Source organism: Colletotrichum orchidophilum (genome assembly GCF_001831195.1).
Source record: "Colletotrichum orchidophilum strain IMI 309357 chromosome Unknown Scaffold_22.1, whole genome shotgun sequence".
NCBI classification, from domain to species: Eukaryota; Fungi; Ascomycota; class Sordariomycetes; order Glomerellales; family Glomerellaceae; genus Colletotrichum; species Colletotrichum orchidophilum.
The window spans coordinates 289484-307901 of NW_019172978.1; the positions used below are offsets into that span (position 1 = coordinate 289484).

Here is an 18418-nt window from a genome sequence, read left to right on the forward strand (position 1 = left end):
AAGGCTGCTACTGCTGAGCGCTCCGGTGCACGCGTCAAGCTGGCAGCCTTGCTGGGTAGGTTGGGTGGTGGTTGGCAGGGGTAGCTGGCTCACCCGATGACTAAGGCAGAGCAGCTCAGGAATGGTAGATGCTGTGCAGGGATGTGGCTGCTCTCGGATGGGAGATTTGGGGGGGCTTGCAGAAGGCACTAAGCTATCGTCACTGTGCAGCTGCCAGTAAGCAGGCGCGATTTCCAAGGCAAACCTCCCCATCGTGAAATGCTTCGATAACTTAATCATCGAAACCCAGATACGTTGTATTATCGACCAAATTCTTTCTTCACGGGGTCTAGAGCCCCTACCGAATCCCTTCGAATGACGCGCGACATTCGGCAGCGGGCGCTGGAGAAGATCGCGTCACTCTCCGCTGCCAGCTCTCGTACATCATTCGACCGCTCTGATCTCGACCGATTGTGCAAGGCAACCCAGGCCGCTGGAAAGGGCGTCAATGGCTACTCGGGCAAGCAGACTTCGTCGTCTCTCGGGAGATGTCCCATGGTAGTGCACTTCTCTATCCGCTCATGCGACTGGTGTTATTGTGTCTCGCAGTAAACCGTGGCTAACAAGCCCCTTATTTCTGCAGACGATTCGCGAATTCGAGGTCCTTCTATCGCTATGCAAGGCCGCGCCGGCCATCCAGACGAGCCAGAGCGCCCAGAAGCTCGCCCATCAGCTGATTCCATACGTTCTCGATGCCCACGTTCAGGTGTTTGTTCCGTCGCCCTTTTTCAGAAAGGTCGAGCCATCGCCAACGGAAGCATTGGCATTCCACGTCACGGCTGCGCTGCTGTCTCTAGGGTCCCACTACGATGACCTGCACGAGGTGATTTCGGACAACATCTGGGCATTTGTTAATGCCTGTGATCATGCGGCGGGTCACACTGTCCCCCCTCAAGCGGACGATGATGACCCGAATCTCGAGGACGCCATCAGGACGGCTACGATTGCAGTCTCGCTGCTTGGCTTCCTTGATGCGGCTTCGGCACAAGCAGATTTCTGGAGGGCTGGGGGTAGACTTGCACTGATTCAGCGGTTTAGGGACATTCTATCGGAGTCGTTCTTGGTTGCCGTCGAGACGGCCTTTTCTACGATCAGAAATTCACAGTCTTCGGATCGCCATGCCAGAGAGTGGAAGCGATACTTGCGCCACTACTCTGCTGCTGGACGACCCTTAGGAGCTATTCTGCTCCAAAGGAGCTATATGTGGCTTCTGGTCTCTGGCACCTCCCTTTTAGTCACCGACGCATCACTCTTGCGCGGCGCTCACATCCTCGACCTGCTCATGTCAGGAGATGGGGCATTCAGACCAGGCTCGCCACGCAGTCCTGATGCAGACTATCGGTCCCTCGACATGTACACCACGGTAGCTGTTGACCAGATGAACTACCTCGAGGCCGGCGAAGACTACCTCAAGCTTGGGTCCTCTTGGCAGCAGAGACTGGCATTTGCCGTGAAATCGGCAGCTCTCATCAGCTACCTCAACTGCTCGCTCATGAACGAGGATGTTGCAGACATCGATGTGTTGATTAACTGGTTGGAAGAGACCCTTGCAGACCCCCTCCAAATGGCGGATGAGCACTTGGCGGCAACCGTCTTGAGGTCGATTGCGTTGGTCTGCAAGATCTCTAGGGGATACGCTGCGAGCGCCAGTAGACTGCTGCCTCGATTCATTGTTCAGAGCGCGCCCAACGCTCGCACGGTTACAGTTGCTTCTAAGAGTCTGGCCTTCGTACTGCAGCTCCTCTCCCATGATGCTGTCATCACAACTCTCTATACCTTGGGTAATGTTCTTAGTCCTGGCTCCGACAGATCCATGACGAATGGCACCAACGGTGATCTCGGCGTGGATGGTGCTGTTACGTTGTACCCTAATCGTCACTCGACTGGCAGCAGTATCTCGTTAGCTATCACCGGCGAGGAGGAGACGGCGATGGTGTACGGTAACGTTGTCCAAGCGATTTGTGGCATTGCGACTGCTTGCAACGATGAGAAGATCACAGCCTTGGCGCAGTCCATGCTGCTGCAGAAAATCGACAAGGTCAATAGCAGTGTCGATGCTCAAATTATCAGCGGTGCTGCCGCTCTTGCGCTGAAGGGCGGACAGCTCGAGTTCCGATCGCTATTGAAGGTGTTTTCTAGATTATGTCATATTGGGGTTGTCGACCACAAGGACTTCCTCCTGGTTGCTGTGAGTGCTCCCTACCCGTCTCGCAGACTGCCCACTTCTAACATTCAATAGGTAATGAAGGCGCGAACCTACATCTCGGCCAACCTCCACCGCGGATCTCCCCTTTATGATATTTACTGGGAGCATCTGCTGGAAAGCATCATTTCCATGGGTGACGTTCACCAGTCGAATCACACCAAGGAGGCCGATGTTCAGCTGGCTGCCCGAGAGATTGCGGAGTTGCTGCATCCCCTGGCTGTCTTTATGTCTACCAACGACCTAGCACTTAACATTGTCACCGATGATGAGTCGCACTCAATGATCAGAGATGCTTGGTTCAATATTGTTGTCCACGGCTTCACCACACAAACCGATATGGGCAAGACCTATCGCGATGAGCTTCGCATCATGGCCGTTCACTCACCCCCGCTGGTTGCCGAACAACGAGGAGAACAAATTGAGAGTGACATTGAGCTTAACACCGTCCTGCGCCGAGGCATGAGCTCCGACAGAGAGTCGCTGCAAAAGAGGCATCTCACTGAGTTGATTCCCAACAAGGCTACGGAAATCAAGGGACTGAGCTACCGCAAGGTGATCTTCTTGCATGCCGCTTACTTGGTCGAGAGTCTCCGAGCGGATGCTGGTGATTGCACCAAGGCCCTTTCGTACTTCTTGGAGCCCAGCATGCGTAGGGGAGAGGTGAGCAGTACTATGGAGGCAATCGCCGCTGCTGTGGTGGACAAGTATTTGCGCAAGACTCTGGGCGGCACGGACGCTACCTTCTCTGCCCAGTACGCCGCCACCCAGCTCGTTGCCATCTTCTGTGGTTGCTGTCATCGGATCGAGCGAGTCCAGCAGGCTGCCTTTATGTGTGCGGACCGCATCATTATCCAGGTGCCTTCTGCCCTCTGTCACAGGTCCTCGCTCTTCGCCTTGCTGGAACTTCTTTCTCTGATGTGGTCGAGCTGCCTAGAAGCCGAGACAGACCTCTACGCCCCACGATCCAAGTTCACATCTAGCCTTGGAGACGTGTCCGTTGAGCTATCAGACGATTACACCTTCCGCCGTCACACCCTGGACGTTCTGAACCGCAGAGCCAAGCAATGGGTTTCGAGCGTAATTAGCCTGGCACCCCTGGACATCAAGGGTCTTCTCCAGACGTACTTGTCCGAGTTCGACGACGAAGGAGCGTATGGCCATATTTCTCTGGGCCGCTCCTTTGCCATTGAGCTTGGTTCTCTCATGCCATCCACCGATCAAAGACTGCAGTCTCTCGATCGAGTCGGAGAATGCAGCATTAACACTGGATCTGACTTCGTTGCCCAGTACACCACGCGTCAAGAGTACCGATATGGCGAGACTCTACCAGAACGTGGCAACGAGTTGGTGAACTTTATGCAATTGAACCGTAGAGCGTCCTTCTTGCAGTCATCGGGCTCGAGCGCCAGCGACAGTGCGAACGCGGCCACCGCCCTGGCGCATGTTGAGGCCCGCATCAAGAGCAAGAAGACCACCGCTCTAAATGAGGTTCGCGATATCCTGCGCAGAGCTGCAGCCCTGCTTTGCCGCAGTAATAGGGATGAGTCTGCTGTTGCTCATTACCTCGTCAGCATCCCCTTCGCCTTGTTTACAAAACAGTCTATTAAGCTGGGCGTTTCCTTGTGGTTGGGCGTGATGAACGAGAACCCCCGCCTCGAGCCCAGACTTCTCACCGAAATTGCCCAGCAATGGGAGGCGACCATTCAGAACGGTCTTGGATTATTTAGCCATGCCATGTCGTAAGTTCTCCATCTCCCTACCTTCTACCTTCAACGTGGCTGACAAAATATCAGACATCCCGACCCCTTTTTCCTCAAGGGAGAGTTTGCGCCCAGTGATCTTCAGACGTTGGCCAAGCGCAAGCAACATGTGCACAATCTGCTGTCACCCCACATGAGGCTGTTGCAATTCTTCGCTAGCCACTTCAACGCCACTCGCTTGGGCAGTCCGGATGTCCAGCGAGTCTTCCTGCGCATGCTCGATGTCACTCTGGATGCTTTGCGATCATCGACCGCTCATCCAATGGCACGAGAACTACGGTTTCAGATCGTGTTGTTCGGCCTGAAGGTGCTGCATGTTTGTACTACCATTGGCGCCATCGCCCAATGGCGATTCAAGGAGAAGATCTTGTCCGCCGCGCTCAGCTGGTTCCGGTACGCTCCGAGATGGTCTTTCGGTAGCAATATCCTGCAGCTCAAGACGGAACTTCGTCTCTTAACTGATATCGTGGCGGCATTGAAGCATGTTGCATTCATTGGAGCAAACGCCGCCGACACTATCAAGTCACTGCAGGCCAAGGAACAACTTCTCGTTTTTCTCCTCGAGAGCGAGCAAACGCGTTTGTCGGTGTGGGTACACCCACTTGGCGAACCCTCCAAGGCCCATGGTCAATTTAATAAGGCTGCTGTCGAGGTACGTATTGTTGAATTTCGCAGTGCCGGAATGTCACTAACAACAAATGCAGACTGCGCTTGCACCCCTCATTCGTGTTGCTTGGGCCGAAGACCCGTCTATTGCTATTGAGCTGGTCACTCGATTCCCCTACCCCCGTGTCCAACGCGAGGTGAGATGGCTGTTGATCAACTTCCCTCAGAAGGCCATTTCCGAGCCAGAGGGTCTTCCCATTCTTCTGGGAGGCTCTCTGCCTAACGATGTTAGCTTCCAATTGAAAGTGAGTGGCATCCCCAACTCCTTACGGCCTGATTCTAACCACTGCAGTATCTGTTGTTTTGGTCGCCAGTGAATCCGATCACAGCTGCCACGTACTTTCTTCCCGCGTATAAGAACCATCCTTTCCTCATTCAGTACGCAATGAGGACAATGGAAAGCCACTCCAGCGATGTCACTTTCTTCTATGTTCCCCAAATTGTGCAGACGCTGCGCTACGACGCACTGGGCTACGTGGAGCGGTACATCTTGGAGACCGCTCAGTTTTCGCAGCTATTCGCGCATCAGATCATCTGGAACATGAAGGCGAACGCCTACAAGGATGACGACGCAACTATCGTGAGTTGGACGAGAACTCATGGTCACGTGTGACGCTAACAGTGTAACAGCCTGACGCAATCAAGCCCACGCTCGACAAGGTCATGGAGAAGATGATTGCAAGCTTCTCTGATGTGGACAGGACCTTCTATGAGCGAGAATTTGCTTTCTTCGACGAGGTCACGGACATTTCGGGCAAGCTGAAGCCATATGTCGGCCGACCCAAGCCGGAAAAAGCGCAGAAGATTGAGGAAGAGCTCCGCAAGATCAAGGTCGAGATTGGCGTTTACCTGCCGAGTAACCCCGATGGCGTCGTCATAGGTATCGACCGCAAATCCGGCAAGCCTCTCCAGAGTCACGCCAAGGCGCCCTACATGGCAACATTCCGCATCAAGAAGAACAAGGGCAGCCTGGAGGATGTCAATGACATGCTAGAAGATGTTTACAAGAAAGACTCGACGCCGGTGCAGGAAAATACTATTGAAGTCTGGCAGTCTGCCATTTTCAAGGTTGGCGATGACTGCAGACAGGACGTGCTTGCCCTGCAAATGATTGCGGCGTTCCGAGGCATTTTCCACAACGTCGGCCTGGATGTTTACGTTTTCCCGTACCGCGTCACGGCCACGGCCCCTGGCTGCGGTGTCATTGATGTGCTGCCCAACTCGGTCTCCCGAGACATGCTCGGCCGTGAGGCCGTCAACGGCCTCTACGATTACTTCATCTCCAAGTACGGCAACGAGGATTCGCTCCGCTTCCAGCAGGCGCGCAGCAACTTTGTCAAGAGCATGGCCGCCTACTCCATCATCTCCTTCCTCCTGCAGTTCAAGGACAGACACAACGGAAACATCATGATTGACGACGCGGGTCACATCCTACACATTGACTTTGGATTCTGCTTCGACATCGCGCCCGGAGGCATCAAGTTCGAGCGCGCGCCCTTCAAGCTGACGACGGAGATGCTGGCAGTCATGGGCGGCAGCCCGCATCACCAGGCCTTCAAGTGGTTCGAGGAGCTGTGCGTCAAGGCCTTCCTCGCGGCCCGCCAGCACTGCGAGAAGCTTAGCCAGATCGTGCTGCTAATGATGGACTCTGGCCTGCCGTGCTTCAAGCCCGAGAGCGTGCAGCACTTCAAGGAGCGGTTCGTGCTGGAGCGCAGCGAGCGCGAGGCGGCCGACTTTGTCAAGGACTTGATCCGCAGGAGCGCAAACAGCTACTCAACTGGTGTTTACGACCAGTTCCAACTGCTGACCAACGGCATTCCCTACTAACGCCGGGTTTGCAAAAGGCTGCTCGAGGACGAGGCCGGAGGACGACGACGAGGATGGGGAGGATTCCTTTTTTTTTTTTTTTCGAATTGTACAAGCTTTATTGTTTTTGTGGCCTTTGTAAAATTCGCTGCGGCTGCCTCTATAGAATCCCTCGTGCAACCTTTGGATCCTGGCTTGATATTGTACACGGTTCCGTGCGCCGCCCGTCGCACCAGCGACACACACACGCCTGCGCAATGATTTGTTGCACAGACGGAACTTCTTCCTCCGCCCTTTCACAAGTTATAAACACCACCCTACCTTACTTTATCTAACAAGTAGTCAAACTAGTAATACAGATGGGAGATGGGTTTTGTTTTCGCTCGCTTTGCGTCAGTCAGCCACACCATCGCCCTCCCTCTCTCCCGTCACTTGCGTTCCCTGTCTTTGCTGTGCCTTCCAAGCTGCACTCCCCGTAAACCTCCTTGTCGATCAACAATCCAACATGATTTAGGCTTGAAACTTTCGGGGGATTGCCATTTAGGACAACATCCAAGACCCTGTTGATCCCCACACTGGCGGGACGGAGGGGAGCCAGGCGCTCATGCCTTTTTTGTTGCCATCCAGATACACCCAGAAAATAGGAAAAACAGAACATAATGACCATGAACCCCAAAACCGCTGGAGAATGCTATATCTATCCAAGATGCTGCCCCCCCTTTTTTTCTTCTTTCCTTGGTGACCCGATCTTTCTTTCCATGGCTAATGTGGAGTCTCTTTCTCCCATTTACCTTGCATCATATCCTCCACTCGTTTCCGACCCGGGGTGACGATCTATCGACGCTTCCCTACCGTTTCAAGATATACGAGGGTTGATGAGGATGTTTACAAACGACGACCAGATTGTAGAACCGTAATATCACTGAATTATGAATATACGGCAAGATTTTTGCCGCATGCTTATTGAGTGATATGCGTGTCAACGTTGTACGTCGCGTAGTCGACATGCACAAAGGCGCGGTCGACAATGGGCACCGACTCGAGGAAGTATGTCAGGACCTCGCTGAGATCGTGACTATCCTTTAGAGGCATATTGGCGTTGAGGACGATGTCGACCTCAACGAAAAGCTTGTCGCCCGCGTGATAGGCGCGCAAATTCTGAATCTGCTTGATGGACGTAGCGAAGCGCATAGTGAGGTAAAGGACTGTTAAAGCATGACGCTGTTAGTATATTGATTACCTTACTAGATACGTGGTGCATCAATTGGTCAACCAGCTCTATGGCCACTGTACTGTATACAGCTAGGCTTTGGGTGAAGGGGGAGAGGAAAAGAGGAAACAAAAAAATGACAAGGGCTGTTGGAATATTGTCTTAATATAGAAACTGTGGGGAAGGTGAAACGGCAGGGTAGAGGGTAGGAGGCGGGACAAGGAAGAGCAGAAGACGAAAAGAGGTTACGCACGGAGATTTCTCTCATCCGAAGTCGCCGAGAAGCCCGTCAGATTTCGGACATGGTGCATCGAAGTTCCGCTCCAGTTGACGATGACGACGAGAGATAGTAGCAGACCACCTAGAGCGTCTAGCCACCAAACTTTGGCAAAGTAGCCAATGATGGGGAACAGGATGGAACCGGTGTTGAAGATGACATCGGTCACGGCGTCGTCGGCCCTGCAGAATTGGGAAAAACAAGAGTCAGTTTTGAAAGTTCCCCATATTCCGTGACAGGCGCAGATCAGGAGGCGGCTCCGTAAGCCCATGGCGACACAAATGCCGGGATTGCGGCGAAAGAGGAGCAGGGTGTCAGATCAACTTACAACGCCCGAACACTCGAATTCTTGATGAGACGACACCAGAGCCAGCACAAGCCTTTTATCACAACAGTACCAACCATGATGGAGATGGCCGGAATGCCTCTATGGTTTCCGCGTGTTTAGCATTGCAATCATTGTGGAGCGGGACTCGAGGAGAAGTGGCAGCGATTGAGACGTACAGCTGAACGATTTCGTGGTCGGGCGACATGAGACGCTGGATAGCTTCGAGAGCGACCTGGCAGAAGGACGTAACCATGACGATGGAGAAGACCAGCACGCCAAGAGGCTCGAGACTGTAGCGAGTCAGCACGCGGCACGGAATGCAACACGGAGGCAACATCGCGAGGGCAGCGTCGGGAAAAAGAAAAGGGGTAAAATTGTTACTCACCGCTGTCTGCCCACAGGATATGAATGCTGGTCATTTTGGCTGGTGGCAATGAGCCGAGTCGTCGTCCACACAATCGCCGTGCTGAGGAAGTCGAGAACCGCGTCAACCAAACTAGCGAGTACTGAGACCGAAGGAACGGAGACGACAACGAGAATCTTTCCAATCAGCAATGCTGCGTTCGCGATAAAATTGACCCAAATGGCGAGAGTGACGATGGGGTCGCTGCTGTCAAGGTCAGAGTCCTCCAGCCACGGAATCTCGGGCTTGGGCTGATCGGCTAAACCTTCCTCCTCATCGTGGCCATTGAGAAGTGGGGTCGCCTCGGTGGACCGAAAAATGTCTTTGGGTTTACGTTTCGCCTTTTGCTGTATGCTGTTTGCCGAACTACTCTGCTCCGTGCTGCTGTTTTGGGCGGAGGGAGTGCTGCCGTAGGTGAGGCCGCCTCTGGACGGAGGTGAAGTAGGAGTTGGCGACTCCTCGGTAATGGTCTGGGGGACGTCGACCGGGCGGTAGGCCGAGGCGTCTAGAGCTTGGTGATACTCGTTGAGCAGATCGTGGGGCACGGATGAATCCAAGAGCTGGTCGATGTATAGGTACATGCGAATCAAATCGTTGTTTCTCTCGTAATATTCGCGGCTTGAGGGTTGGCAATAGGCGTCAGTATCCGCAACTCGCGCGTCCCGAGCGGTCGACGGAGGAGTGAATTGGGAACCCCGAATTGCGCCTGGGCGACCCGCGCCGGCATGATGGCACACCAGAAACTCACATATGCTTTGGCATAACTTCAAGCTCGGCCTCCGTCTTCCAGTAGCGCTCCCATTGATAGCGCGGGTTGCTGTTCCCGATAAGGCGCATGCTCCTCATCTGAGGGCCGAAAATGAGTTCGCTTAGACGGCGCTCCTCGGCGGCGGAGCGGTGGTGGTGGTCCTCGTCCGAGTCCCTATGCAGGAAGCCCAGTAGCGAAGTGTTCTCATGGTCCTCTTCGTCGTGACCCAGCTGGTGGTAGGCCGGACTCTTGAGCGACTCTCGCAGAGTGGCATTGGAGCGATTCCTAATGAGCGAGACCAAGGCGCCGCTGCCTCTTGTGGCCAGGAGTGACGGGTCGTTGTCTGCGTTGAGTACTGAGGGACGTTTGAATGAGCCTAGCCGAGGACTGCTCGAGCGATGGTCCTGCGGCGAGCTCATCGTGGCCCGGGGAAAAGAAAGAGAAGCGATGACGTTAGGTCGAATTGAGGAGGGAAATGACCGGGGAGGACGAGAAGAGGGAATCAGCGGAGCTTGGCGGATGGGTAGGTAGATGGAGCGAAAATGAGAAGAAGGAGGTAGAGAGGAGGAGGACGAACAAGAAGAAGAAGGGGGAGAAGAAGAAAGGTAGATTACCTGCCGATGCGATGCGAGGGAAAGGGCCAAGATAATAGATGAGATTGACAATCTCATGGTCGGCGTGCAGCAGATAGCTCCAAGCTGTGTAGGACCCGGCGCGTGGACATGTAAAAAAGGCGACCCCCCAGTGACGGAGGATGCACCCGGAGGGTCTGAGGAGACGAGAGCCGGCAAGGCAAGGCAAGGCGCGGCGAGACAGTGGGTTGGGGCCCGGTGGGGTTAGCTTGGATGGGGCGAGAAGGGACCACTACACTCACACAGGGACCTTCCAGAGCTCACGCTCGCCTAGAGCTTCCCGGGGCTGCGATTCGACGACCAAGAGACGCTTGGGGAGCTTCATGGTACGGGCGTTGGCAGACCCGACCAATGTTGTATCGGAGGAGTGGCTACTGGTGTTTGAACCTGCGCAACGCCATGGATTCTGCTGTTGCTCCTCTGGGCACCCTTTGGGACTCCTTCCCTCACTCTCCCTCTCCCTCTCCCTCTCTCGCTCTCGCTCTTTCTCATTCACCGTTTCGCTGAGGTACGCGGATTGGCAACTAAGGGAGGGAGTTCCATCGTGGCAAGGCAGACAGGCAAGGGACCCTACCTTGCTTTACCTAGGCATCCTACCTAGTTTGGAGTTGCCCTTCCTGTCCACCCGAAGAACGAAACCCCGGCCCTGGCTTCAGGGCAAGAGAAAAAAAAAGTTTAAAAGTTTGCCCATTTCCATTTCCAAGGACGCCAGCCAACCAACTAGCAGGATTCTGAATGGGTGGGCGAGCATGACCTCACGGGCCAACATCCACCTCGCGCCAAGTTGCCTTTTGAGCCAGTGTCGGTCGGCCTTCCGCAATGTCCCCCACTCGGCTCGCTCGCTGAGCCAGTGTGTCTCGTCCTGCTTCTGTGAATGGACGCTTCTCTTGATGTTGCACAAAGTGCCAGAGTCCGTGGGTTGCTGAGCACCTTCAGTCAACATACAACTTTGGCGGTACTCGGAACTATGTTTGACCTTTCAGCTGCCAGACTCATGCCTTCACTGCATCATTACCCGCCAACCCTTTCTTTCCCTCTTTCCCCCCCCCTCATATCTCTCGCGCGTCCCATTGAGTCAACCCTCGCGCGCACACATACGGATAGCTGTCGCGCCAATACTTTCTCAACTCTTTAGTGTAGATTGATTCGGCTAGAGCTGAGTATAAAAGTTGAGGACCGCCCCAACGTGGCTAGTGACTCCCGACACAACCTGCCCTTTACCGCCATTTCCGATCCAATTCGCCCCGTTTTGCTTTCTCCCCCGGCCCGTATTGCCCATGTGTTGCTCGGCTAAGCCAACTCTGGAAAGCAACTGACTAAGGTCACATACTACCACGTTATCCGTACCCTACCTCAGGTATCCAACTGTCTGAACCGTTCCATCACTTACCGAAAGGAAGCTCTACTCGAGCACTGCCAAGAGTAGGTCAAACAGCAACTGTTTGTTCATTTGACCCTGCTTTTCCCTCCCCCCTTCCTGAGATTTTGGGTCTTTGGGATTCGTTCCGAGGCGCAGCATATCGACTAGAGGGACAATAAGGTTGTCTCCATCTCAACTCCGGCATGAGAGGGGGAAAAGTCCGAGGCACAACGATGGGGTTTCTTGTGCCGATGCTGCATAGCGCTGGGGCTTGGCATTACGGCATGTAGATGGTAACCCAGAAATTACGAATAGTCGTATGGAGTATACGGTCAAGGAAGAAGGCAGAAAGATAGGTAGAGAGTAGTCGTTGTTCAACGTCAGAGGACTCAAGAAACCCAAGCTTAACTCCTGAGTTTCCCGATTCCTTCTGGCCTGCACTCGTCATTGGCTCCTCACAAATTTGTTTTTTTATTTTTTTAGAAGTTGGTTATTAGCGGTTCCCCCCTCCCCGGGCCGTGGACCGCAGAACATTGGGCAGAGCCGCATCTCTCATTTGCAGCAAGTTTTGGCGAACTTCTTGTCCACCATTACCTGGTCGAAGCGGAAAGAGGGGTCCTCCACGCGGCTCCGGCTCCGGCTTCCATTTCTTTCTTTCCACCCCGCGAAATTGAAAAGACGCAATTTGTGAATTGCATGGGTGCGTTGTTGACTTCGGCATTGGTTGCTGGCCGGACACAGGCGCGAGGCTGAACCTGAGCCGATTTGGGCCTGGGCGTTCATTCTCAAAAGACGAATAGGTAGCCATTTAAGTCTTCGTTATTGAACCGAATCACGTTCACGAGACGCTCTTTACCGGCGCCTCGTCTTGGATAGGTCTTCCTACTGAAGCTGGATCATTAAAGTTCCGATTTTGGCTGTCTTGGATGATGACGGGACGTTGGCGCTTAGTGGTGGCCTCGTAGTCCATTGCACTGTGATACCGGTCCAGCTTCTCGGCGCCTCTTTAGGGCCATGCTTCCTTACAACTCGCCTTGTTCAGTCACCTCGCTGAGACAGACTCTCTTCCAACGCAGACAAGTGCCTTGGCCGGTTCCTCGTCATGCCAAATGCGCTAGTACCACGCCTCTTCGTACCTCATGATTCTGGGGACCAACAAACGCCTAAACCTGGTCCAGAAAGCTTGGTAAGCTACCAGGAGTAGCTTCAAGCTAGGCGTTGCATGCTGAAGAGACAAAAGGGTTGAATCAAAGCTGAACCCAAAGCTCGCCTGGCGCCTAGCGGTGTGTCTAACAGATGATGCATGACGACATTGAAGTTTCGTGTCACGAAGCTTCCCATCTCTGCCACTTTTGCCGCTGTTCAATGATGATTCTTCTTCTCCAAGATCTCCTGTACGACCTTTGCGGTGGCCTTGACAATGAGACCGTGTTCGACGCTGTGCATGCGTTCTTCAACGTCTGACAGGCTGTCACCGGAGCGGATCTCGACTTCCTCAATGAGAATCTACCATGGATGTCAGTACTATGAACAACAAGAAGGAGTGGTAAATCTGGAGCAGACGAACAGGCTCTCCACGGTCTACAGTCTCAATGACGTAGTGAATCATCGCACCCGTCTGGTTGTTCTCAAGCTTGCCGGCCTGGAAGTCCTCGTAGGCTCTGCCAATGGCATTGGCACCATCATAACGGCCTGGCGGTATTAGTCACACAGTCTGCCACTCATCAACCAATCCCCCCTTCCTCCCATCAAAGAGACGACCTACCAGGCAGTGCCGGATGAAGATTGATAACAGGGACGCCAGCGGCATCGAGCGGCCGCAGAAAGGGAGCGCTAAAAACGTGCATCCAACCCGCGAGCACGACCAGGTCCGGCTTGTCTTGCAGGACGACCTCGGCCAGTGCTGCGTCGTACTTGTTACGGCCCTCTTTCAGCTTGGCCTCGTCCTTCTCGCCCTTGGCCGTGAACCCTCCCGAAACAAGGTTGAAGTATCGCGTCGGGATGCCCGCCTTCTCCGCCCTCTGGACAGCAAAGGCGTTCTTCCTGTTCACAATGACCTTTTCAATCTTGCTCTGGGGCACCGTGCCGTCCGCGACTGCGTTGATGATGGCTTGCAGGTTCGTTCCGGAACCGGAGCAGAGGACCACGAGACGACATTGTCCGTAAGCTGACATGGTGGGAATGTTGAATGGGATATTTGATGAGGATTGAGGGGTGGGTGGGTGAGGTGAGGTTGAGTCTTTTTCTTGGAAGGGAAACTCGAGAAAGCTGATTGAGACGGTCTCGGGCGAGCGGTTTCTGTGACCAACCTTGGTGTCCTAGTGCGAGTTTGAGTGAATCAAGGCAGCGACTTTGAAGCTAGTTTCACAGAGCCAGGTTTCGCTTTTCCGGCCTCGTGGGTCTTGAGGTTTCTTGGGTCAAATGTCTGTCATACGGTCCGGTGTAGCGTTACTATTCGTCACACAAGGATTCACTCAAAAGTCTTGTGCTTGGCCAGAAAGAAAAAAAATTGTGAGTGCACACACTCTGGAGTGAGGCGGGGTAGCTTGCAATTGGTCGGGCAGTCATTCGGGGCGGGAACCAACCAAAGTGTGGTGGAAGACTGAACCTTCGCTATTACCAGCCGGTCCCTGAATTTTCGCCCTAAGCTCTGCAAACGCAACTGCTGAGCACTGCAGGTTCCCTCATAAGAAAGAAACGAAGAACATAAACGTAAACAAACGTTGAAATACGGCATGACGTGTGAGAAGAAAGGGAACGAACGAGTGGAACAGACCAGAGCTCCCAAGTCAGGTGCCTTACGTCGCCAATTTAAGAGTTTGGCCGGTAGTCAGTTGAGGCGCTAGTTGATCCTTTCAAATACGTGAGTGATGCCATAGCATAGGTTAGCTATAAAGAACATACTATTGTAATATTCAGGGGAAAAGGTACCGTGAACATAAAGGCCGGGAGGATTTCAACGTTTCCACTGAAATGGTAAGGTACTTGGGCAAAGCAATATAGTGAGACGGGGTCCAAGAGCTCGTATCTTTTAAGGGAAACCAACCCAAAGTGACAACTATGTCGAGGAAATATCCCATTCGAACTTCACCGCTCCGTCAAACGAAGAGCAATCTTCCGATAACGGACATTGTCGGGTAGAACGTCTGAAGATAGAAGTCATTGTAGACGATACGACGCCTGCCTTGACAGGTGGATAGTAAAGGCCGCTGGCTCGAAATGACTCTGACAACATGAGCTTGTTAAACCTATCCTTGAAGAGCCTGTTCTCTATCAGATGGTCGACATCCAGATCGAATATGGCAGGATTGAATGTGGGCTCAAGAACAGCACGCGCCGCCCATGGCATCACCATCGATTTTGGCCAACCACGTAACGGACGTCCACGAACCAAGCGCCCACCAGCGGCCATCGTCAGATCTGTGGTGTCTGACCCCTGCCACCCAGAGGCGCCCGCATGCGCCAGACTACGGACAGAGGCCCGGCCCCTCGAGGGCGGAGAGCAGCAAGGCGCCGTTTGACCGTCCATTCCCTCAAGGAGCAAACCTTCCTAAACAGGGGTCAAGTCTGGGGCGGCAAGGCAGCCGACGAGACCACGACGGACCAAACCAACACGGGTATCCAAGGCGACGTGAATATTCCCTTTTGAGCTCCGACCTGGCATGCATTTGGTAGCGGCGCTGCCAGCGCAATAAGTGTACGGAGCTTTAATCCGCCCGTTATGGACGAGGGTGTGCCAATGTCACTGTCATATGTTGCCTTTGCCTCCCTTTTTCTTGCATCTTGGAGCCGCAGTAGTGACAATTGATAAAATCGGATCGGGTCAAAAACAAATTAGTCACCATCATGGGCTCGGATTGGGTCGACCTGTCCCGATCAAATCTCGGCCATGCCATATTGGAGATTGATTCCTTGATGGACAGGATTGGCCGGGTTGCTACCCGTACGTCTAAGGTAGTTGACTATTCCAGTCCGGGCCTGCCGCCTGCAGACGACCTAAAGCGCAACGGACAGTTGCAGCGCGGGAACGGAGGCGCTTTTGTCCTGCCCCGAACAGATGGAAACGTCGTGGTGGGATTGCAAGGCGGTGTTGGCATGAAGTGAGTATCCGTGTTGCAGCGCGGTGGATGGTAAGTGGGAAAGTGACCGTAGGGCGTGTGTCTATTCATGGCAGGTCACGCCAATTGCTCCAGTCACTTGGGACGCACTCATTGAAAGTCGCCTTGTTTACTTGCCTTACATCAATATATGGGTTCTCCGTTGTGCCGAAACTATCCAAGGCAGGATTCCGAGTTGGAGGGCCGGTATTTGCTGGATGCGGCAGGTGAGGCTTCCTATCCGATTGAAGACCTCGAGACGGCGCATACACCACGTAGCAGAGCTTTCCACAGTCATCTCTCCGGTTTTTTTCTGGTGCGGATTGAAAATCGAGCAAATAAGCCACGGTCGCGAGTGGTCGATACGAGGTAACTGGGTACACGTGCAGAAAATAGAAGATGGAAAAAAGTGACTGACAGTGTTCGCAACCTGGCACCCCTGGAAGTAAGTGGAGAGACGCGAGTTGGTCCGTTCCAGGTAGAAGACCCTCATTAGCGGCCTCGATTAACTCTTGAGGGGGGCGGCAGAAAGCCATCAGTTCCTGATTCCTATCCATAATTCGCACAAAACACAGCCAGAGAGTCCGCGTGGTCCGCGTCAGACCTTGTGGATGCCTGGTGGGGGAGCAAGAAGGGACAGAGAAGTAGGGACTGGCCGACGGGACATCCCTTCGTCTTTTCTCTCATTTTTCTATGTTTAGTCCCTTCCTGCTTTTTGAACGATGCGAAAGAGCACGCCACCGCTGTTGATGAAGGAGGTAACCATGCCACATGTGTACCTGTCATAAGGTACCTACCTACCTTACCTACCTACGTGCCTACTTAAGGTACCTTAGGCACCTTACCGCCTTACCTGGTAAGGCAAATAGCCATGGCCGTCGGAAGGGTTGCAAAAGCATCAACACGTGAAGCGCCCTCTCAAGTCAAAAGACATGCCCGAATTGTCTACACCGTTCTTTCCCGTCGTTCGCAGTCAGTCATTTACAGATACATGTACAGGTGAATCGCAACTGTTAGGTAAGGTAGGCACGGATACAGACACAGCCTAAAGGAACCACTACCTCATTCAAGCTCCCAGGATTGTCTTCAGTGTTCGGGGAGACCTTATGGGGCTCTGAGAGTGGCGTCACGCTAGAGCCCCATCTCGGGGATGTTATTGCACCTTCTTCTTATTCGCCTTCAATTTCTCTTGCCAAGCTATCAAGGTCAGAGCACCAGGTACGTCCTATCCGGCAGCTCTTTTCCTCTACTTGTAAATGAGGTGGGCCAAAGTCGTGATCGGAACAAAGTTACCGGTGGATGGCGACATCCTGAGGGCGACACCCTTAGTTGAAATAAGATTCGGGAGAGTTTCTCCAAAATTGTGCCTTTGGGCTCCTTTCCTTGCCCGGTTGTGCGATTGCGGGATGGAATTGTCCTACCTTATACTGTGTAAGTAAGCGACCGGGGCACATGGAAGAGGGACGGAGGTCCAGGTAGGTACCTTGCATCACCCAACCCCACCCGCCAAACTTAGGTATCTACTAGGTATCTTATGTAGTTGAGGTAAGGTACGGATACTTTAGGTGCCAACCTTCATCCTGAGCCTCCAACCTTCCCACACCGGTCAATTTTCCTTTCTCCCCTTCATCCACACCCCCTCTCGCATCGTAGGGCCTCGATTCTTCAAGTCAGCGAATCGGCATTCGATTTGTCTCCCACACACTCCGCCAGCGTCTTCTCAGTCGCTCCCTCTTTGAAGACGCAACCTGTGGCTGCCGATGGAATCTTGTCCCGTATCCACACCTGCATCAAACGGTTGTCGGCCCTGAGGTCGGTGGCGCCTACAATGTATGGCTCCCTCCCATTTCCTTCCAAGCAGAGAGTCGAGTTCATCATAGACGCTGTCAACAAGACCTTCAGAAGACACAATCGAGTCTGCTCCGTCCGAGTTTTGTCTCCGTCGCCTACCTGTCCCGCCGACGTACTCCTCGGTCTGGGCATGCTTGGGCGACGCGCCAGGAATCAAAAGTCAGATATTGTATTGATAGGGCCTACGGAATACATGTATGGAACAGACGTTCGCTCTACCCTGCCAACCAACCGTCGTGAACCCGAAACTCTCCCGACGACAGGGAGACGTCCCCATGTCCCTTTCCGAGCCAGGGTCATTGAACGTGCTATCGATCCTGCGCCCCAGACTCTATGTCTCCATGGGAATGACCGAGCTCGAGATGGATCAAGTCTATTTGTTTGATCACGCACTCATGAGTGCCTCTCATTCCAAGCCTCCATCATTGCTTGGTCTGTCCGGCTTTGATCGGTCTCGGACAATTTCAAGTTGGGCTTCCCGACCATGTCTCCTGTGCTCTTGTCACATTGTCGTGGGTCCGGCAGGTTGACCGAATCCAAGATCCAAGCTTCGCCTCGGGTAAATGCAAAGTCACGATGAGACAATCCCCCTCGAAGCAAATCATCATCCTCAATACTCAGGAGTGGCGGTGATCCGGTGTCGCTGACCAGAGGTCGCCAGATATCCATACCTCGACACGCAACCAGCCGTCTGTTGGCAACCTCTGCAGCCACTTTTCGAAGCCCCATCCTGCCGACGGAAAAGGAATTATGAGACATGGCATGAGCCAGAATAACGTTGTTGTTGCTGGTCGCCGTTGTGTCCATTAGCTCACTAGCCAAGGAGTCTCGTCCTGCGTCCTGCATTTGTCTTCCAAGTTGGATGGCGGCGGCTCCGAGTTTAATTTGAAGACCTCAAGTCGCTACCGAGGCTGCCGGCAGAGGAAGGGGCCCAGCTTCCTCAGTCGACTAACCAGTTTGCTTGCCCTACGCAAAGCCTCCTGCTTGTCCGCGCTCGTCTGTTCGTCGGGATCGCTCCTTTTCCAAAGTCAAATT

The 18418-nt window shown here is 53.6% G+C and overlaps 4 protein-coding genes across 4 annotated transcripts; 2 read left to right on the forward strand and 2 right to left on the reverse strand.

The window, feature by feature from the left end:
• Nucleotides 1-354: 354 nt before the first annotated feature.
• Nucleotides 355-6498, forward strand: CORC01_03658 (phosphatidylinositol 3; the record flags this gene model as incomplete). The annotated part of the gene is made up of 7 exons (XM_022615307.1): nt 355-537; nt 623-2227; nt 2279-3984; nt 4039-4657; nt 4710-4916; nt 4964-5251; nt 5302-6498. The coding sequence occupies 7 exons, from the start codon at nt 355-357 to the stop codon at nt 6496-6498; spliced, it is 5805 nt and encodes a 1934-aa protein (XP_022478233.1).
• A 939-nt stretch (nt 6499-7437) lies between these two features.
• CORC01_03659 (cation efflux family protein) lies at nt 7438-9862 on the reverse strand (the record flags this gene model as incomplete). Its single annotated transcript, XM_022615308.1, has 6 exons — nt 7438-7682; nt 7941-8146; nt 8293-8391; nt 8469-8582; nt 8678-9313; nt 9444-9862. The coding sequence occupies 6 exons, from the start codon at nt 9860-9862 to the stop codon at nt 7438-7440; spliced, it is 1719 nt and encodes a 572-aa protein (XP_022478234.1).
• A 2935-nt stretch (nt 9863-12797) lies between these two features.
• Nucleotides 12798-13609, reverse strand: CORC01_03660 (phosphoribosylglycinamide formyltransferase; the record flags this gene model as incomplete). Its single annotated transcript, XM_022615309.1, has 3 exons — nt 12798-12941; nt 13003-13127; nt 13201-13609. The coding sequence occupies 3 exons, from the start codon at nt 13607-13609 to the stop codon at nt 12798-12800; spliced, it is 678 nt and encodes a 225-aa protein (XP_022478235.1).
• A 1672-nt stretch (nt 13610-15281) lies between these two features.
• Nucleotides 15282-15539, forward strand: CORC01_03661 (uncharacterized protein; the record flags this gene model as incomplete). Its single annotated transcript, XM_022615310.1, has 1 exon — nt 15282-15539. The coding sequence occupies one exon, from the start codon at nt 15282-15284 to the stop codon at nt 15537-15539; it is 258 nt and encodes an 85-aa protein (XP_022478236.1).
• Between the last annotated feature and the right edge of the window lie 2879 nt (nt 15540-18418).